This window comes from Megalops cyprinoides, chromosome 8 (genome assembly GCF_013368585.1).
Source record: "Megalops cyprinoides isolate fMegCyp1 chromosome 8, fMegCyp1.pri, whole genome shotgun sequence".
In the NCBI taxonomy this organism is placed as follows: Eukaryota; Metazoa; Chordata; class Actinopteri; order Elopiformes; family Megalopidae; genus Megalops; species Megalops cyprinoides.
This window is the reverse complement of record NC_050590.1, coordinates 29,787,573-29,809,746: the sequence shown is the minus strand read 5'-3', so window position 1 is coordinate 29,809,746 and position 22,174 is coordinate 29,787,573. Positions and strand designations below refer to the sequence as shown.

The 22,174-nt window shown below is 42.3% G+C and overlaps 1 protein-coding gene across 3 annotated transcripts; it reads left to right on the top strand.

Moving 5' to 3' along the window:
- Window positions 1–2,009: 2,009 nt before the first annotated feature.
- On the top strand, window positions 2,010–18,697 carry caprin1b (cell cycle associated protein 1b). Of its 3 annotated transcripts, none has more exons than XM_036535346.1 (19): window positions 2,010–2,090; window positions 4,277–4,456; window positions 7,152–7,214; window positions 7,354–7,440; window positions 7,823–8,061; window positions 10,380–10,462; window positions 11,781–11,930; window positions 12,017–12,069; window positions 12,252–12,332; window positions 12,454–12,630; window positions 12,726–12,834; window positions 13,103–13,164; window positions 13,270–13,380; window positions 13,601–13,747; window positions 14,399–14,552; window positions 15,631–15,819; window positions 16,044–16,150; window positions 16,554–16,614; window positions 18,565–18,697. In XM_036535346.1, the coding sequence occupies exons 1-19, from the start codon at window positions 2,082–2,084 to the stop codon at window positions 18,627–18,629; spliced, it is 2,127 nt and encodes a 708-aa protein (XP_036391239.1). In that variant the 5' UTR covers window positions 2,010–2,081; the 3' UTR covers window positions 18,630–18,697. The 3 variants fall into 3 exon arrangements, with proteins under 3 accessions (XP_036391239.1, XP_036391240.1, XP_036391241.1); XM_036535347.1 differs by lacking the exon at window positions 2,010–2,090 and adding an exon at window positions 2,606–2,883; XM_036535348.1 differs by lacking the exon at window positions 2,010–2,090 and adding an exon at window positions 3,599–4,082.
- The last annotated feature ends 3,477 nt before the right edge of the window (window positions 18,698–22,174 follow it).

Here is a 22,174-nt window from a genome sequence, read left to right as displayed (position 1 = left end):
TACAGCACAAGTGATGAGTTTCTCAGATTTCTAAAATGATTTTCCACATGCAATCTCTCTGTTGAAATCAGGCATTCGTTTCTGGTAAAAGAAAGATTCAAAACTCTTAGTCTTTGTATGGTGTTGAATAGCACAAGGTAAATCATTGAGGACAATTTCAGGGACAGGGAGGTACACTCTCTACATAGCTGACAGGTTGTAAAAGTTGTTGATAGCATATTTTCCCCCAATCCTGAACCAGTTATCAGTAGCAGGGAACATCTTAGCTAGCTGTGACACATAGCACCTACCTCTATGAAACACAGTTTTTCTGTCCCAGAATACTAACCCTTACCTCAGGTACAGCTCAGAGGCAAGGATTAATGTTTCTGAGCAGCAGGCAAAGTGTGAGCTAGACCTCTTGTTTTGTGGGTCCATGGGCCTCCTTCTCCAACATTGTGGTTAATGAATGATATCACATTTTCCAAATATGACAACCACATATGTGGTATGATATGACTGATATGGGTTTGCTGGGAACACTCATGCCCAGCTCTCTCATGGGGCCCACTGTGCAGTTTACACTTGCAGAGTCCTTTGAAGTATCTGTCCTACCATTTCTGTAAATCTAATAGTCCCATTAACTTATTTTCTCTGAGGTTTGTCAGAATGTCTAAGATGCATATGCTAAATTCTTATTCTTCCTGTATACTGTAAATGGTCTTTTCTGAAATGATGAATGGGCAAAAATGTATATTAAGCTGCATATCTTGCCATAATACCTATGATTTACTTTTCCCATGACCCACACCAGGACACGAAAAAATAGGCGGTTTTAGATATAGAACATTTTTGTGTGACATAACAATCTGAACTTCCTGTTTTGGCTGTTGGTCATTTATGCGATTGTATCAGATGTAAGATGGGGTAACAGACTGCATGGACAGTGGCAGCTGAGGTTAAACGCAGGCCTGGACAAGGTTATCATCTACAGTCCTCTCAGAACTATGTCCCTTGTCTTGTTCTTCCCTGTAGGCTGTGTGTAGCTACAATGAGGTCCAATTTTGCTCACTTTCTAGCTCTGTTTATCAAAGGGTAGTATGGTTTCACTCTCCTTTGTTTATTAGCTTTGGACAGCTTGTTGTTTCCCATTGTGTGGAATGTCCAGCCATGTTTCCAGAAATGAGAATGAAAGAATGAAAACACAAGGTTCATGGTGATACCTCCACAGCATCCATTCTGGTATACCCACAGCTTGTTTACTGCTAATTAAGGGCTAATCTGTTGCTTTTCTCACTGGAGGACTCATTATTCTCAGGTTGATTACATTCACAGACCCATTTCCCCTTAGAAGAGGCCTGCTCAGCCTGACTTTCTGATAGAGTAGGCTCAGACACAGCAATAGCAAGGGCACTGCTTCCTGTTTGATTTAATGAAGAGCTGTTATTGGCTCCTTTTCAGTCCTCCCCTGTAGTTCTGGAGAATGGAACTACTCAGAAACATTTGTGTTTGATTCTGCCAAATTTCAAAAAATATCCACAGTGTTTTTTTTTTGCAGACAGCATATAGACCAAACGGGCACTGACACAGTGACCTCAGTAGCTCAATTTGTCCAGAAAAAAAGGATTATCTTCATGGCATAACACTTACCACCTTGGTTCAATAAACTTTTACTGCCCCCTTCTGACTTAAAGTGTTAGGTGTAACTAACCCGTTGCTGAGACTACAGCCTATTTTATCATTAATAATACCTGACAGTACCTTACGACTTCGCCAATCAATGGAATAACACATTAAGATTAAAGTCTTATTTATAACATGTAATTTACGTGACACAAAGATGAGCTGTGCAACCCTAGAAAATTGTATTGCTAAGAAATATTTTCCTTAATAAAAAACGAACCTTGAATGTGATGGGGGGTTGTTTTTTTGGGTTTTTTTTGAGTGTCCATCACGGCGATGCGCCATAATCACGGGAATGACGTCATCATTCGCAATCACCTGGTCCTTATTTCTGTGGAGAGCACAAACAGCGTGCTTGTGGATTTCTCGCTTCATCGAACAGCGATTCTCACGTTTGCGAAAGAGTTGCAAGCCACATAATGAGGAAGGTAAACCGAACGTGTATTTGCTAATGAAAAACTGGCCTATGTACATCCTTTAACTTTTTGTCCTCAGTAACACTAATTGTGAATTTTTTCACTCAACTTCTAGGTGAAGCACCTAACGTAGACTGGCTAACGTTAGCAAGCTGTGGTGTAACTATGATGGAAGTCTACAATCTGATATGCTGCATCGAAATGACTACGATATAAAACCAAATTTCAAAAACCGCTACTTTAGTTATCTTTAAAAAAGGCTGTTATTTCGTCTTTGTAAGACTGTAGGCAAATGTGCAACATAACTAGATGGTCAGACTAACTACATACATTAGTAAGGAAGCAGTTGATTGAACAGCCTTCTTCAGCATCTCCAACAGTTGTAATGATTGACAATGCATTTGCAAGTTTAGCTTGCACACAGTAACTAGTTAGCGCAGTTAGCTACAGTTTCGCTATCTTGCTAACTATTACTTGTTAGTTCAGCTAAATGACCAGTTTTACTGTGTCAAGAATAACGAAAACTGTAATATCTAACTAACTCCTATATGAAGCTTGGAAAAGATTTGTGGTATCCGCTGTAGAGATGTCTCCCGACATGAACTCAGGCATAACTAGGACGGCTGTAAAAGGGGCCTTCCTCCATATAAAGTGTCACCGCTCTGGTTGGTCTCTCTCAGTTGTCGGTGAGGCCGGCGGGCGGATCCCATATAAATTGAAAAAGAAGATAAATCGCGTCCAGGCTTAGACGATTTTAAACGTCCATCAGATATTCTCCTCCTTGGTGGATTTATAGAGCCTGAAGGTAAGCAAATATAGAAAAGCCGTCATCAGCTGTGATACCCCAGAGGTAATTGGCAGTGAACTAGTTATACTAGGTAGATGGTAACTGCAGAAAATGGTGAAGTTGACGCTCGATGTTAAATTGTATCCAAGTAGTTCAGATGGTTATTTAAAAGCGGCATGCTAGGTAGGCTATGGTGTTTCCGCTTCTAATTTTGCGAGCTAGTTTGATAGCTAGTTAAACTAGCAAGTACAGGGGGTTAGGGAGGTTCCGTTATTTGGCTAACATTAGCTACCCACTGACTGTAAGCTAACGTCCAAACTTCAACCATCGGCCATCATTTGGCAAAAAAAATGTTCAAGAACACTTATTACAAATTGCGGCTTCCGCCAGGATTGTACTATTCAAGGATAATTTGTCATCAACAAAATGCCACCTTTGACAAATATTTTTGTAACCGTTTAAAAAGTGCTCACTGTGTGATGACTACATAAAGTTATGTTACCTCAAATTCCCATGGTGCCTACGCGTCGCTAGCTGCGTTTCCTGATACCATTAGTGAGTTGGCTGGTGAGTTAATGTTACCTCCATCGACCCAGGCCGGGATGGGAAATCTACGTTTGAAGGGTTCACACTTGGCATTTTTAATCACGTCAAGGACGAACATAGCTAGCTAATCATTTTCATCCTAGCAGCCAACAGGCCAACTAACATTAACTTTGAGAATAGCTTTTGTAGTTAACTTAGCTGGCTAATTGACCAGCTTGTCGCTCGTATGTGATTTGTCGTTTACGTTTTTGTGGTAACCTTAGACAGCTGGCTAGCCAGGTGGAGAACAATGATTGTTCGGAAGCCTGTCATGTGAAATCTTGAAAGGGTTCAAATGGGGGTGGGGGAGCAAGATAAATGGTATAATTAGCTTTGTAGCTCCATACATTCGCGTTTGATGTTTATTGCCGCTACTGATGTGTTCGTGATCCGCACCTAAACAATGTCCCTTTATTCTATCATATTGCTTGAGGAATAGTTTTGCTCCATGCCGACCGCTGCAGCAGTATCCAGTGAGGGAGACGGCCCCATGCTTTCATCCTCGCCGATATACGGGATGAAAGTCCGAAGTTGTAGTCATCCTCAACATCGAGCCACAGCAGACGCCATGTGCAAAGATTTAACGTCATGGCACTTCCTTCTAATCGCTGCCTGGGAAGCTGTTTACAAAAGTAAACAAAAATAACCATTTCACAACCTCATCATGGACTTTGTCTTTAGAATCAAAATATGGTTTATTCAGACAAGTGTTGACAATGCCACAAACGGTGAAATGTACGTTGGACTTGCGTAGACTTGGCTGTTGCTGTTCTTGTACAACGTTAACATTTTTTCTTATGGTCACTTATCACTCACTTGTCCACAGATGCCCTCAGCGATGATTGGCAACAGGACTGTTCAGTCCTCAAGCCCGGACATGGGGTCCGCTCCTGGATCATTGGGTCAGTTTACCATCAGTGGTCAATCTTCTGCAGCCCAGACTGAAGCCATGAAGCAAGTGTTGGGAGTCATCGATAAGAAGGTTCGCAACATGGAAAAGAAAAAGGTAAAATGCCCTTGCAGTGTATCGCTGTTCCTTTGGAACAGGTGCATGCCTTATTTCTGCTCAGTGGTGTAGGTCTCTGGTTGGCAAACTGCGGTGAATGGCTGCCTTATATAATTGTAAGGCATGTGAAAGGATGTGTGATAAATCAGGATGTTCTCATCCATTTTTCACACTTGAGAGCATGTACCCTCACCTAAGACCCGTTCCGTTCTTGAAACTGCAGGGAATTTTGCTGCATAGGCATGCGTTTAGTGTCGGGTGACCTCACCTTGCTGGTAGTGGATGTGATGGTTAGGCCTTTGAGGCAAGCTAGTGAAACTTACCACCGCTGTTGAGAGGAAACGAAGGGGTAACTGATGTCACTAGTTCTGGGTTATTTTGTTTTGTGTTCCTGGACAGCATGAACAGCACAGTTAGATCTACAGAAGAGAATAAGTTACTGAAACATATCAATGAAAATAAGGGGAATACTTGTACTCACAGAACTAAGCTCCAACATCGTTTAATTTTTAGAATTCGTTAAGTGACTAGCTAGTTGCTTCAGGTTTATAAAGGCCTTTGTGTTCATTGCAGCTAGCGAGCTAGCTTCTACCCCAGTTGTTAACGTCAGCTAGTTTGCTAGAAATCGAAGATGCCGGTTAGTATTCTTTTGAAGCCAGCCAATAATTAATGATCATAAAGCATGAATAAACCTCCTGTAAAAACACGGTCAGCCAGGTCTTGAATTCTTGGGGTGTTCGGATATTTATATAGCATGCTAGTCAAGTCGGTTTAGCTAGCAAGCTAGCTGAGTTGGCCAAATTCACTTAGCTAATAAGCTACCCTTTTCTTTTAAAGTACTATTAGACGGAACACCGTTCTGTATTATCAAGATAATTGTAGGTTTGTGTTGGTCGTAAAACGATCCGTATGTGGGTCTTGATATCAGGTTCTTGTTTGATTTCTTTTGTTTACCGTTTAACTAGCTAGCCAGTGAGCGTGCTTTTTAGAGAACAACGCTGTGTTTTTAGATTCGTTTGCTAGCCTCAGTATTTAATGTCGATACGTTCACCCCGACCATGCGGAAAAATGCCGCATTGGGTTTGTGCATTTGTTTTCTGAATGGATTATGATGGCCAAGTAGTATAAGGAGGTTGGGTGGCGAAGAGAAGCATGGTGTGGAATTAATATGGCGGACGAGTGAGTATCACTACTTGAAAAGGCTAACTAAGTTAACCAAGTTGTTTGGTGATGTTTTGAAAATATAGTGTCAAAATCGTTTAAGTCTGATACGCATTCAGCTCTCTTGCCTTTCAGACGGAATCCGTATTGTAGCCTTGCTATGGAAAAAAATCACTTTCTTGCCGCAACAATCGGTAGCTGACAATGGTCTATACAGTGGGGTTAAATTGCGTCTTATTTCTAACAGGTGCATGTCATCGCTTCTTTTGAGACATTTTACGACGTATTGACTTAATGTTCCTCTAAATAACGCGTGAGAATATAAAGCTATGACAGCGTAGCTATTCTAGAGTGAAAATGTAAAGATCCGAGGAGGCATTTCCTAGAGTCCCAACAGGGCAAGTTGAAAATGAACAGGCAAAGATGTGTAATATTTAGTTGCATTTGTTCCTTGTCATATACTTAAAGCCATTTCAGTTGCCCCAACACACATCTTTGTGCTACCTGTTCTGACATATTCTCAAACTGAAAGTATGTGCACAATGTCTTAACTGGAAGCATTTCTTTGATCAATCCTCCTGAGAGGAAGCATTGTCATTCAATGCTTTGTTTGCATCTCCTGTTTCAATCCATTCTGTAACAGAAAAAGATTAATCTTTTATTGCAGTGTTCAGGGAGGAGTATTTGAGTGTGTCATTCCAGTCATTCCTTAGTTTGGGGTTAGTATTGTCACTTAGTAGACCACATCCAAAATGTTTGTTTTGGGTGATGTAGCTACAGGAAAGAGTTTCCAGAACTTAGTGATGTGTCTAAAGTGGAATATTTAAAGAAAGTATGTATTGATGCAGAAGTGCAAATATAAACTGTCACTGAGCTGGTAATCATTGATAATCATTGGGACTTCTAAACTGTTCAGTCTTGGTTATGCACATGTTCACTAGATCTGGGTCAGTGTTTGAGTACTGAAAATGTTTATCTTCCCAGTATTTGCCTGTAGTAGATTTTGGTGATTATTCATAAAGCCAGCTTTATGCAGTTCAGTAATTGTACAGTAATTTTTTTTTTTTCTGCATCACGGGTTTAGATTCCAGACTGATTTTTTTCCCCCTTCTGGGTTGTCCCCCCACCTGAAACTATAAGCTGTTGATGAGGTAATCCTCTTGTAGCTGGAGGTGCTCAGTCTGCCCTCAGTGGATTTGCAGTGAACAGAGAATTCACATTTTCAGTTGGACACTGACCGTGCTACAATGTGACAACTCCAGGACACAGAAAGCCAAATCGTAGTGCCTGGCTATACCTCTTATGAGTATGGTACATTATGAGTAGGACTTCATATACTCAGACTAATACTGCATCTGCAATAGGGTGGTCTTTCTGTTCTTACTGTTTGACATGCTAGAAAACTATACCAATTTCAAAATGGAAGAGACTCTAAAATGAGGATAAATGTCCAGACATTTGCAACTGACACCTGGCAAAATAGGACAGATGACTCCTTTTCCACTGAACCAGTAATGATGCACTGTTCCAACAGAGCAAACTGGATGATTACCAGGCGAAGAAGAACAAGGGAGAGCATCTCAACCAGGATCAGCTGGTGAGTGTAGAAATGCATGGAAGTAATTTTACTATCCAATCTTGACCTCTGAATTACTTTCAATGTTGCTTCTTCTATTGTAATAAATGTAGATGTCCTTCACATGGTGATTTTGTTTTTTCCTCCTGTTCTTCTGTAGGAGGCCTTGTCCAAGTTTCAGGAAGTGGCAAATAACCTAGAGTTTGCTCGGGAGCTGCAGAAGAGCTTCCTGGCTCTGGGTCAAGATGTGAGTAAAGAAATGGAAATAATTTTTTTGAAAGTCATATTCACCCCCCACCCCTTCCCCCCTTCGATTTGCAGGAAGGCTTCACTGCTCCCTTGTGTAATTCTCATGGATAAAGTCAGCTCCTATTTCCTTTGGGTTCTGTAGAGTCCAAATTACTTGTTTTCTACAACTTGCTCTCAGAATGTGCTGGTCATGTGTTTTTCATTCTGCAGCAGACAGGAGCATTGTTTAAGAGTAGCTATTTATGCCTCTGTCATTGCGGTGTCACAGGCTGCGCCTGTGTCTTTTGTTTGACAGCGCCAGTCAGTGTGCCAATGGTCGTAGTGGGCCAAAGCATGGCATTTCCAGTGACGCAGCCCTGCCTGTCTCTATCCCCACACAGATCCAGAAGACAGTAAAGAAGGCGGCACGGCGGGAGCAGCTGCAGAGGGAGGAGGCAGAGCAGAAGCGGCTGAAGATGGTGCTGGAGCTGCAGTTCCTCCTAGAGAGGCTGGGGGAGGACAGCGTGCGGCAGGAGCTGAAGCACGGCGTCAGTGGCTCTCCTCTGCTTACAGATGCTGACCTCGCTGTCCTCAGTGACTTCTACAAGCTGGTGATGCCAGAGAGGGACCAAAATGTCAGGTCAGGGAACACGCTTAGGCTCCTTTAACCTCAGAATGCACTGGTTGCTTTTTGAATCTTGTGGTCATAACTCGTTCACATACCTTACAACTTAAGTCTGTGAACCTGGGAGAGTGTGTGCATGAACTATACAAAAGAGAAACGTCCTTATAGAACTTCATCTTTAATAATGGAAGTTGGCCAATGTTTTGGTAGCTAGACCATTGTCAGCATCAGATATACATAATGTTCCCTTTTTGAAGTCTCATGCATTTAGATGCGAGTACTTACTTGACATGGTAATTGGTTAGTAAAAATTTGTGATGCCTAGATAGTGATAACCACCCTAACAACCCCAACATATGTGGAACATATGTGGTAGTTTGTAATTTAATGTAGAATTGGCTGTTACGGACGTTCCTCTGTGCGTTCCTTTGACTGTATGTCATGCAAATCAAGTTAAATTGACATTGCTGTCTCTTTCAATCTGTGAAATGCCAATCTTCAACGTAGTTATGGCTTTGGTTTCAAATTGTAGTCATGTATGCACATTATACTTTGCAGAACATTATATCATAATGAGCTGCTATCCAGACCTTCTGTACTTTATATTGTGATGGTGAGTAGTGGGGGTGGTGAAGTGGTGAAGACCAAAGCCGTCTCTCCAGACCACAGCAGCACGTTACATTGCTCAAAGTTCTGTCCTCAAAGTGAGGCTGGACTGTTCTGATGGGCACGATCACTGCAATACTGTGTTAGACATGAGGGTGTATAGAAGCTCAAAAGAGAATTGTCTTTAATGGAGAAAAGAGTTGCATTAAACAGTCTTCTTAACAAATGGAAAGGCGCAATCCATTGCCGAGGCTCATAGCTAATGTAAAGAAACCAGAATGGCACCAGAATAAACCTGTTCATTGTTCTTGAATGCACCCTTATGGTGGTGTATTTTTATTATTCATTCTATTATGTAAATGTATGCCATGCAACAGGGGTATTTAGTCACATGGATTAAAGATCTTCGGCCCCATGCCGGAAATCTGGCGTGCAGAGATTTTAGATCAGGCAATAAAATAATTGCAGCCCTATATGCTAGTAATTAAGGACCATTTTGATAGTCAAATAATCTATCGATTATTGGAACGAATAATCGACTATTCGGATTATGAATCACACAATTATTCAATGGCTTTTATTTATCTATAGACTTAAATTTAGCTTAAGCTTGTTTTAGGCATATGCTAACTAACAATAAAGATGAAAACTTCATTCAAAAATACATCTTTTGATGAATGGTTACTAGGATTAATTCAGTGAGGGCAGTTGCTTGCTGGGGAGTACAAGTCTGCTTCATTTGAAGAAAGCCATCCATGGTAGCATTACGAGTTGTGGTAACTAAATGTGCGTGCGTCCCATTTTGTCCAGCCCCCCCCAAAAAAAACAAAAACATTTCAGGCTCAGAAAAAATTGTTACTTTAAACCCTGTAGTCATATAAATGACATCAAACAATATGTAATGCCATTGATCATAAAATTCTTGCTTGTCAGTATCTGTGAAGGGTCTTAGTTTTTGTGCCATTGTTTTGCTGAGGACAGTCATTACAAATAGCTTTCTAGTAGTAGTTGAAGGGTGTTTGCTAATTTTTTTGAAGCTGTTCAATAAGTAGGGTTTTTCCTTGTCTAAAGATCACTAAATGTTGCACATTCAGTTTGGAACCCCGAGCTGAATTTCATATGCCAGTCGTTCTGCATTTTTGTCATGTGTGTAGCATAGGAAGTATACAGAAGGAGTATATATCATTTTGATTAGAACTTAGATATAAGTTCCATTCATTGGGCTGCATTACAGCATTGGGAATCTGTTGATATACCGTTGAAATACCTCGGAAACGGCAGTCACCTCAGCCAGTTGGCTTTTGGTCGAACATTTCTTTGAGTGTTGGTTATTGGTTGGTAATGGGTGGTGATATCATTTTTTCATTAGTTTACCACTTTGTATGAAAACAATCTTCTGATTTTATAGTCCCATGTCATATTCTGGGAATAGAAGTCAGAATGCCTCAGGTGTAACAGCTCAGTTTCCTTGTTTACTTACAAGCCTCTTCAAGTAAATCAGTGTAAAAATAATTATAATTATGATATGTATTCCCCCATAGCTGTAGCTATTAGGAAATTGGCTAACCATGCATGATGGGTATTTGTATCATGAGACATTAGTTGTGATCTACCATAAAGTCAAATATTTAACCAGTATACCTGTTAAATTTGAAGTTGTAGCAGTTGTAGAAAAATGGCTTATGACTCATGACTTGTGCTTCCCTCCTCACTTGTCACACTTTCAGGCTGGCTGAGCAGTATGAGCAGGTGTCCCAACACTTCCTGGAGCTCCTGGAGGGGAAAGACAAGGCAGTGGCAGGAACCACATGTAAGTGAGGAGCGCAAAGATTCACATCACCTACAGCCATCCGCTGGCTCTGAGCTCACGCACAGTGTGTGTGAAACCAATGGCATTTTGTGGTTTGAATTCCATCATGACTAGGAGCAAGAAAACTAGATCCATAATTGGACTTTTAATCACAGGACTTTCTCAGTTGCCCTTCAAAAGTGGAAAGGACATGAATTATTCAAGTCTGACTGTCTTTTGACTTATTTGTCAAATAGCGGAAATGGCCTGTGGCTGGGCAAGTTAGAATGTTTTTAGAAAAAGACTTCACTGAGCTAACTGAGTTTGGTGACTGCATACCAGTGTCCATGACCATGACTTCTGGAGAAGAGGCATGCCAAGCAGCCCTTTTCAGATTTGGGAGAGTGGTTGGTGCATTTAAAACCTGGGGCCCAGCGGGACAAAAGTACTGCATTCTGCTGGCAGGCTGAATACAGACGGCCTCTCCTGAGTCAGCAGCGGGGCTCCCCGCCAGTTTCCTCCCCTCAGCGGGCAGCCCAAAGAGCCCTCGCCTCAGAGCCCCACACTTCCAGCATTCTCTGGAAGCATGTAGGCAGTAGCAGTGTCGGGCGCTGTCATCCACCTTTTCATGTTCTGGGGATAGCAGGTGATCATGTGGCAACCCAGAATATGAATACATTCAGTCAATAAATGGTTGTTGGCTGCTGGCCTGGGGCAGGGCTGGCACAGGGCCCAGTGATTGAAACTGCCCAGGTGACCAGCAGTGGCCCAGTGAGGCTAAGAAAAGCCTAGGCTCTCAGTGAAATGAGGGTATCATACTAGTTGTTGAATTCACTTTTATTAGCTTTTAGCTACTGAGCTATTTGCTGTTTTTTCATTCTTCTCAGCAGAAACAGAGTATGAATTAGACTCCATCAAGAACATGCGTGTCACAACAGAAGTTGATTACAAGAAGAGAAGCATTTGTAAGAAATAAAGGAGCCGATATGTTTACCACAGAGAGCAATAGTTTACCTTTTGGTTGTTATGATTAAATCGAATTGGAACAAGTTTCCTTGGGATTTAGCATGGAAATGAGTCCTGGGAAGACTATTAAGGAGCACACACACAGAATGTCTTGAGGCATTAATAGAGCATATTTACAAATGCTTTTTTTTTTACAAATTGTTGTACGTGACACTTGGGTTGTATTTCCCCATAGACCCATCCTAGGTGCTTTTAGCTGTCTGTTCAGGCTGCTTCTGCCTCATGCCTATTTTTGTTTTGGGACCTTTCCTTTCTGGCCTTGGACATGTGAGACATAGGAGAAATATGCTTGGTGCTCGGTCTGTCTCTCCAGACAAAGCCCTGAAGGAGATGCTTGATAAGGTGCTACAGAGTGGGTACTTTGACAAAGCCCACACCCACCAGAACGGAGTTTGTGAGCAGGAGGAGCAGCAGCTGGTGGCAGCTCAGTCGCCCGAGGCAGAGGAGCGGCCCACGCAGCCAGGTAAAGGGATACTCGTTTCACCTGCAGCAAACATCACCACTTTAGAAACTTTCTGTCTCAGGGCATTTCAAATGTCTTTTTTACAGAAAGTGAAGCTACTGAAGAATACACAGAGTCAATTGAAGTAGAAGCCACAGAGGTAAGGATTGTAAATTGTCACCTTGTGCATGGCAGATTATTGAAGTTAAGCATCCACTGTAGTGACCTTGATTTACTTTGCTGTGAAAGTGCGCCTCTTAGATATCAATGGTAGCAGTGTGTTGCACATGATCCCAGTTTGTTAGTAAATATTTTGAACCTGATGGTTTCCACCTATTGCAGTTCGTAAACAGACAGTTCATTCCAGAAGTCTCCTACAGCAGTGACAAAGAACAAAGAGATGACTGGAGCACGGAAACAGAGGTATGCATCTCTCTGATCTCTCTAATGCACAATTCTCTTTGGTGGTTGTGAATGGTTTTCTTCTTGAGTGATAGGAGGCTGCAGCCTTGTCATGGCAGTGACTATTTGCTTTGTCCTACAGGTGGTCAGTGCCGTCCAGCAGCATCAACTGCCCACCCAATCAGCCCCTCCCCCTGTGTCCTCTGAGCCCCACCCATTGAACCCTGTGGCCTCTGTATCTCCTGTAGACCCTGTGGTCAGGAAGCAGGCAGTGCAGGACCTCATGGCACAAATGCAGGGGCCTTACAACTTCATGCAGGTGGGCACCTGGCTGTTTCTGCCCAAAGACCCTTTCCACTCCTGCTGAGAGGTGCTCTGATGTTGACAGTCTGTGCCAATTGATGTGCTCCTCAGGACTCCATGCTGGAGTTTGACAGCCAGACCTTGGACCCTGCCATCGTTTCTGCTCAGCCCATGAAAGCCGCTCAGAACGTGGACCTTCCACAGATGGTGTGCCCTCCAGGTCAGGCTGCTCCCCTGTGGGCTCCATTGCCTCTCCAGAAGTCGCACTGCACAGTTATGCAGTTAGAGCTGGAGATGTTTTGTCATACTTTCTGTTTATACTCTGTAATATAAATGGTTAAATTCAATCATTTTCCAGTTAAATTCATTGTTAGGTCAAAGGGCATGATTAATTTACCTACCAGTAGAGGGTTTGCTAATAGCCTTAATGATGACATGACATGTGGCAAGATCTGCAGTGGTTCAAACATTAAAATGTTCCTGTGCAGTTCACCCGGACTCCCGACTGACACAACCCAGTACTGTTCCTGTACAACCAGAATCTACACATGTAAGTCTTAACTTTATACCCTTGATTTTCATATTCTTGGATGTGATGTCCGTTTAAGTCAACACTGGCTGAAATAGGTGTCCTAACACCTCCTTCTTCTTTGAGGTTCCCATGGCTTCTCCCACACCTGAAGCATTCTCCTCTACACCACCTCTTTATCAGACCTCACACACTACAGACCCCCGACCTCAGACAGACCCCATTGACCCCATTCAGGTGAGCATTTCTTCCTACCTACATTCAACCTAGCACGCAACACTGCCGCATGGTAATTTGTTCTGGATGTGTTTTGGGTTATAAGTGCTCAGTGCAGTGTTTGTGTGTGAGGGGAAGATGGTGGTAGTGATGTGTATGTTCCCCGGGTTTCTGTGTATGTGTGTCTGTTAGAGACAGTGTTGGCGATATGAGACTGTTAACGAAGTATTTGGGTCCCCAGGCTTCCATGGCCCTGTCGTCAGAGCAGCCCCCTGCCTCCTCATCCCTGCCCACCGTCTCACAGCCCCAGGTGTTCCAGCCTGTGTCCAAGCCCATACATAGCAGCGGCATCAATGTCAACGCAGCCCCCTTCCAGTCCATGCAGACGGTAGATACCAGCCAGGCTGCCTTCTCCACTGGGAAAGTTAAGAGGGATTTGGTTGTAACAGACTGGCCAGAGAAACGACAGCATCCCTCCCTTATTCATTCACTGAGTGAACTGTTGCCCCAAAGTAACAATTGTAACTGTCTCTAAAAATACATGGCGAAATAAAGTGCCCCCCCCCCCCCAATAGTCTTTGTCGGGTCTCTATTGTTTTCCCAGGAAGCTCCTGGTAAATGGTCTTATTTACTCATTGTTTTTAATGTTTAACTGCAAGGCCAGTATGAACAGACATTATTTGTTGTTATGGGGTGTAACTGATATGTTTTATGTCCTAAGATCATAAACTAGCTGCACGGACTGAGTCATTGGTTGTTTCTGTGGTGTGCCTGATAGCATGTGCAAACTCAAACCCTGTCTGGGCAGTTAATTTACTGCAGATTTAACTGCATTTACCATTTTTTATGTACTGAGAGGGGCTAATGTTTTGTGGACCTGCTTTCAGCCTCAGATTTGTTCAGAACAGTGTCTAGAAATGTCTCTTATCCAGTTTTATGCTGGCATAACCTTATTGTAAAAGAGGTTAAGACAACAAATGCAGCACTCAGCAGATATCTGTCTGAAATGAAAACTGTGCTCTACTTGTCTTTGTCCCAGGTGTTCAATCTGAATGCCCCTGTTCCACCGGCCAATGAGGCAGACTCCTTGAAGCAGCCCAGCCAGTACCAGAGCAGCTATAGCCAAGGCTTCGGCAGCCAGACACAGCACGTGGTGGACCAGCCTGATATGCAGCAGGAGCAGCTGCAGTCTGGTGAGACGGGCTGGAGACTGGGGAGAGGGTAGCCACTGAAGAGATCTGAAACATTGGCCCTTTTTCCTCCTGGAGCCCAAGATTGCTCTGTTCAGCGGTCGTGTGAATACTGTCGCAAGTACACTGCAGAGGAGGGTGGGGGTCATCCGGCCGCTGGGGACCACCAGTGCTGAATAGGAAATGGAAACTGGACAGGAGGAATTGGCCTGCTAAGACAAGTCAGGTCAAACTACTTGGAGCTTTACTTTTACATTACAGTATATTAAATGTGGAAAGGAATACAGTTGTATATAATGGACTTGGTCGTTTTGATGAAAACATCATTGATGGGGAAATAAGCCATTTTAGAGAAAAGTGAGTAAGAGTGTGTCTCTGTATTTCCTCAACGGACATCTGTTATAATATCTCAGAATTGCGGTACTATTCCCAAAGTAGAGTTGTAGCTGTTCTTACTTTGTAATTGTAGAAATGGGATCGTTAACTTTACCTGAATAGCTCATAGGTGATGAATTGCAGGGTGCCTGAGAGTAGCAAGAAGAGGAAGCGCAGCCAACAAATCTACGACTATTTTGTTCTGTGGGCTCCTGGTTATTTTTGTCAGAAGACATGACTGAGCACCATTCATTAGATTCTTTTTTTGAATTTCTGAACAGGGGTGGCAGAGTTGGTCTTGGGCGTTGTTGTCTGTGTTAGGGAGGGGTATGAGTGTAGCTAGTGCCAGGAGGTTGTGCGTTATACAGTTCAGTGGCGGCTGGTGAGCTGGAAACAGGGGAGGCTGAAACATTACCTTTAAATCTATCATTACTCTCAACCTGTTCCCCTTTATTGTTAATCAAGGAAGATGATAAAACAAATAATTCACAGAATAATTGACACCAATGCGTAAATAGAGTAAATGATTATGCTCGTGAAACAGCACAGCAATTATTGTTAATCAAGGAGGATAAAGGGGAACAGGTTGAAAGGAATGATAGATTTAAAGGTAATGTTTCAGTCTCCCCTGTTTCCAGCTCACCAGCCACCACTGGTGCAGTTGTATGGAAGCCTCTAACCTTGGCACCTCTCCATTGCTCCCCAGTTGTCGGTGCCTTCCATGCACAAGACCAAACCATATCCAGCACAGGGAGCCACCAGTCCCCACAGCAGGGCTCTGGCTTCAGCAGGCCAGGGCAGTCCTTCTACAACAGCAGGGCCATGCCCCGTGGTGGGCCCAGGAACTCCCGCGGCATGCTCAGTGGCTACAGAGGATCCTCCAACGGGTTCAGAGGTGCGCAAACACCACTGTGCCTCCAATATTCCTCTTGGTGTTTGGGGGAAGAGTTATGCTCACAGATGGTCTGTGTCTTTGGTGTTGTGTGTTTGTGGTAATGAGTTGGTACATGGTGGTAGAAAGCAGAACAGGATGAAATGCTGTTCTGAATGCTTAGCATAGTGGTTAAGGAGCAGGATGCTCTGCTAAATACCAATAATGTAATTAATCCTGTTTTCCAGGTGGATATGATGGTTACCGCCCTCCTTTCTCCAGCACTCCCAACACTGGTTATGGACAGCCCCAGTTCAGCACACCTCGCGACTACTCCAACAACAGCTACCAGCGGGTAATGTCTGTCAGCCACATAGGCACATAACCACCTATAAGTGAAATCCTATCAAATGGATGGTAGAATTATAGTTTAGTCCTATGTATTAGATGTTTTTCTGTCAGGTTTACACTGTTTTGTTGCTGTTGTCCTTTGCTGCAGTTCTGGCAGAGAAACCCATTAGAGCTGTTTCACAGAAAGGTCTGGTCAAGGACAGAGTCATGCACTTGGTCAGTAACTTAGAGTGTGTGATGAAGCATATACTCGGAGATCACAAGAGACTGTCAAACACCCCAGTAGAACCACTGGTGTGACCTGTGTCTTATACTTGCATTGTGTACCGGAAGAAGAAAAGCTGCATAGGATCGCTGCTGACCAGAAGTCTTTGTCTCTGTCAGTAATGTTTGCTGTGTCTCCCTAGGATGGGTACCAACAGAACTACAAGCGTGGAGCTGGCCAGGGACCTCGAGGTTGCTCTCGAGGTAATTCTCAAGTGATGCGATCCTAAAAGGCTTGTGGATTTAGGCCACATAGAACATTTTCTTGAATGCGTTTGCCCCAGCCCTTTAATTTTTTTTTTTTCTCATCAGTGGTATTTTTACTGCCATTTTTTCTGTTTTGGATCAAATTATGTCTTGCTTTTACATTATTTAACAGAATCTTGTTAAATGTTTCAAGGGATCGAAACGTGTCGAGCTGAAGCTGTCAGCGTCAAGATTTAAGCAAGCCTGTGTTTGAAACAAATAGCTATTCCTGTAAACTTGAAAGATTTTCATTAATTTATTTTTTGTATAAAATGAAATGCAAAAAAAAAACCTGCCACTGCTGGTCCAATTCCTTGGGAGTATATTCGTTTTTTTTTTTTTTTTAACTACCCCTTTTTTTTTTTCCTTTCGGTTATCACCACTTCGTTAACTCTAAAAGCTTTTTGTTTTGTAACTTTAAAAACTCCCATTTCCTCAGTTTGTAAATTGATGTTGCCTCATGAGAGAAAGTTTCAATAAAGATGTGTTGCATTAACTGCTGTCTGCTGCTAGTTTCTTTTCATTGTTCTGGTTTCACTTTTTGGGGGCCCTGTTTGTGCCAAAAAGTTGCAGTAAGATCCTGCACCCCTGAAGCTGGCATCTTTCCCAGGGGGCACAGGGCTTTGCTGGAACAGAGTGTGCCTGCTTCCCTGTTTCCTCTTCCGTTGCTCTAGCCTGTACTCCACTGTGATGTGGGAGAGGAGAGAGTGAACCTCTCTACTGGGGATTGCTTGTTGTGGCCATTGTAGCTTTGATGCATGTAAACCTGAGGTGGGGGACTGGATTTGAATAACATTACTTTTTCTACTTCAGAACTAATCCCAAGTCAACTGGGTGAAATTCCTTAGACAACAGATCTGCACTCCTCTGACCACATCCAACCTCCCTGATACACATGATCCTATACAGCTTTGCCTCTAGTAATCTGAAACAGTTTCTCTGAAATGCTGCAAAATAATTGCCCATTTAAAACTGTAAGCCTTTCTGTGCTGTAGTATTGGTTGGGTTAATTTCCATTTTAAAACTATAGCAACCAAGCTAAAATCTGGCAAGTGCATTCACTAAAACACTGGCATATTGTATGTAGACTTTCTCACTCTCAAAGTTCCAGTTCTGAGGGATGAGGCAACTGCACATTGGATCAAATTCAATTTTTTGATTTCTTTGAAATGGTTATTCCTTGCTTGGGCTTCTGTTAAAAATTCTACCATCAGTAACTCCCACTTCCTGTGGGTGTGGTGATAACTTGATATGATGGTTATTAGCTGTCTGATGTGTTTGTGTCTTACTGCCTGCCTTTTGTTCAGTTGCAAGTGTAATCATTTTTAAGTGATCTATGAATATTTTTATTTCTCATAGAAGGCTTCCAGCCTTTAATGTGTACTGCATCAAAATGTTTTCTTTTCCTGTTCTTCAAACAAGACTGCATAATTTATAAAAGCACAAGTCCTACAAGTCTGATCTATCAGTAGTGCTCCAAAGTTGAATTTCATATGTTCTCTTAGAATATTGTCTATAAAGCACCTTTAGTGTGACACCTACCATTCAATTACAACACATTTGGATCCACCTCCATCTCTGGAGGTCAGACAGTGTTTCTGGGTCTGCATTTTTCTTTTTCCATCTGAAGACTTTTATCCAGTTCTTGGTGTAGGTGTATGTGTGGGCTGTTCTTAGATTTTTAACATTATCCATGTAGTATGTAGCTACAATAATTCACTGTATGGATCATATGACTTCAAGTTGTGCTCATAAAAAATGTCCTCCATTTTGGGTCATTCTGTGGAATAGCAAAGAATTTTATGTGAACCTGTTCTGTGAGAACCAAGAAGCAGGATTTTAGGGCCACACAGTTTGGATGTAGTACTTTGCCTGCAGTCTAAAACCTTGTCTCTTGTTGGGTTTCAGGTCGAGGGGGACCATTCAGATCCAACAGGGGGATGTCCCATATGACAGCGCAGCAGGCCAACTAACCCACATTTCCCTCAAAGCACCAATGGCTATCCAGTACCCTCTGCTGCACCCAACACCAGGCACTTCCCCCCCCCCCCCCCCCCCCGACTTCCCCACCATCCTCTGCTCTGTTGCATTTCCAGCTGTTGCCTCAGATCTGAATGTCCTTATGTTATCTACTGGGTTGTGGGAGCTGGTGGTGGTGGTGGTGGGGGGGGGGGGGGTGTGAAGGCAAGCGTGAAGTGTGTGAAGCCATATCCCTCTCAAGGTTGTCTGTCTTTGCAGTCCAAAGCTTTCACACTGTCCTTTGCTGTTGTATAGCCTTATTAATCAAGCAGGAAAATGTGTGCCTTTGCTGATGGCTCATCTAGTTTAAAGAGAGCATTCATGAGAAGTGGTGGGTAATGGGGCACCAAAGTTTAATCAAACTAAAAAGCGCTAATTGTTTTGTCACCGTTCCATCCCTCTCCCTCTGCCCCTCAGTGGTGATGCTATGAAGAAAGCCATTGCCAGCACTGCATTAGTTTACTGCTAAAGTCCTGGTATTAGAATGTGACATCTATACTGTACTGTAAATTGTTTACCAAGCCACATTTGTGTAGTAGAATTGGTTGAAAGGGGTCTTAAAATTGCACAGTTTAGCGCAAGTCTGTCTTTGATGGTTTTGACAGCACTTTTCCCATTTCTAGCTACTTGCAGTAAGTTAAGTAGAAGGGACTGAATCTTGAGAAAGGTCCATTCTTTAAAACAAACAGAAAAAGAGCCTACACTTTTTACATGCAGTTCAAATGATCAAATTGATGCACTGAATAGATCCTCTGCTTCCATGTGTTTTCACCACTGCCACTTAATTCCCATGTGGCTATTTGTAGTGTCTTAAAGTAGAGTATAAATGCTGTCTGTTTTCTGGTATTATACATTGTTGGAGGACTAATCCCTCCTTCGGTGTGCTTGCAACATGACTTGAACTGTGTTGGCTCCCATTCTTGTTGATGTGGTTGCATTCTTGAACAGCTGCTGGCAGTTAAATGGAGATCAGCAGTGAGAGGCTGAATGAAAGCGCCCTGTTTGCTACAGCATTCAGTCCATGCCCTGCTCAGTATATGACTGTTATTTCTTTAAAGAAAGAAAAAATTGCATACAAGCGGATTTGTCAGCCATGGTTCTGGAGGACTGCAATGACTGCATATTTCATGTTCTGGTAAAGCAGGTATTTCTCCATGTTCAACTGACCATGATTTGTCTTACTACCAAATGGTTTGCCTCAACATCTTTTTGGTGTCAGGGGAACTGGGGGTCCTGCCAGGCCAGAGCTGAGAAGCCCTTATAAATGCATAGTGTTATGTGGTCTTGGATTGGATGATGATTTTCCAGTCAGTGTATTCCTATCATAATTATCTGCATTATATGCTGCATCAAGGGAGGGTGTCTGTTTACAGTTCAATCAGTGCAAATGGCATTGTTTGGGACAATCAAATGTGTGTCAGTCTCATAATCCTCCCACTTGACTTAATGTGAAATTCCTAAAGTATCAATGCACAGATGTACTGTTCATTTCTGTGGATTAATTGTATTGTTCAGTCATTTAGCACTTTGTATGTTTACATTTCTTTACAATGTTTTTTTCTGCCTTTTATGTCCAAAATAAATGTGTGCATAACAATTTGTCTTTTTTGGGAAGAAAAAAACTCTGAAGGTCCCTTTTGACAGAGCACAGCGCTGTACAACTGGAATTCCCTTCACTATGGGTTTTTAACCATTTGCAATGACATCCCAGTCCAATGTCATTACTTTTATTGCAAGGACAATGTAATGAGTTGCAAACCAGTTGCTTTTGTCTCTTGTGTATGTATATGTGACTTCCTTTGGGTCCTTCCTAAGTCTCAGGCCTTTTCATCACTGAACTCAAAATGAAACGTTGTATTCACAAATTATTTTTTTTAAAAATCAAACCAATGTCATCTATTCAGTTCCATTTCATTTTAATTTTACTTAGGGATTTTTAAGATTTTGATGTAATGCCAAGGTGAGAGAAGACTGATTTATTGAATGCTTTCCATGGCTTTTGCTAATAGACTGAATATGTAAAGTAACATTAAATTTAATGCATAACTTAAGGAGGATGTTGTGATTTTGGCAGTAATGACATGTGTTAAATAATCGATACTGGCTAGTTCCAGTAATAAACATGGGTGCAGGGTTGCCTGCTTCTATTAGCACAGAGAACTGCCAGGTTACATGTATGTGTTTTTAACATTATAAACTGCACTATGGAATGTTTGGGACCTGGTGAAATGTTTTAATTTATGTACATCCCATGTGAAAGTGTGGCCAGCATGCTATGCGTTTATGAACAAGTGGTTATGGTAGTCTTGGTCCAGTCAGTGTCACTGCTCCCCACCATCCTCTTGATAGCTGTTCAGATCAATCCCACTTGGAATCCCTTGTTGTAACTGCTGGCATTTGAGGTAGATAATTCTGATCTGTCCATCTTGTGGTGTTAACAGGTTAATAAAATGTGTTTTGTAAAAATAAACCTATTTGTTTGAACTATAAAGTGAATTCAAAATCCATCCTGTCTACATTTTTGCTGCTCACACAAACACATGCTCATACAAACGCTCCCTGAATCAAGGCATATTATTCATATATATCCTGAATGGGAAGTTGTCATATTGATTTGATTTTTGTCTCCATGAGTTCATTTGCTATCATTGCACGCCCCATAGTGTAACTTTAGAACATGTCACTGTTTTGGAGTATGGGATGACACCCAGTGGGCTTTTGAAATGTACCAAGGGCTACAGGGCCATGTACTAATGGGTGTTAAGGTTTAAAAACTCAGCATACGGCAGCTGTGAGGAATAGGAGAAAACATTTTTTTTGGTCTGCACTTAAGCACAGTACCTGCAGCACAGTTGAATGTGTCTGAAGCCTGCCATAAAACCCCTTGAAGAATCACTAATAAATTTTCGTGCAAGGTGTAGGCCAGTGTTTTTTTTTTTTTTTTCTGCCTCTCCTCCCACAGTGAAAGACTTAGGACTCATAATTTAGAATGATGCCTGGTCTGACAACCCTTGGTGCATAAACGGCTGTTCAGTTACATTGGAAGTCACTCTAAGAGCGCTTACTAATCGAATGCAGTGTAATGATCAGCCTGCCTGCTCTCTCTTTTCGTCATCTGACTCCTGGAGCTCATACAGTCCCGAATCCTGTCTTCAGGGAGGAATGTCAAGGCAGTACATCGTTTTAATTCGTGAAGGCCCACCGCAAGGTTTAAAATGCAAAAAGGGTTATTTGGCTGGTTGATTGCAAAGGCGTCGAGGCATCGGTACACAAAACTCCAGATGTTTTATGTGTTATTTTGTTTGTTTGTTTTTTTTTTTTCGTTCAACCGAACACTATTTTTATGTTGCGATTGTATTCTGAAAAGATACATCTACATATGACTATGACTGTCTTTTTTTCCCCCACAGAGTGGCTTTGTATTATTTCGTTTCCACCTTGTTCATTTCACAATTTATGCATTTTCGTCAACTGTACAGTATCATCTATGTCAGTCCAA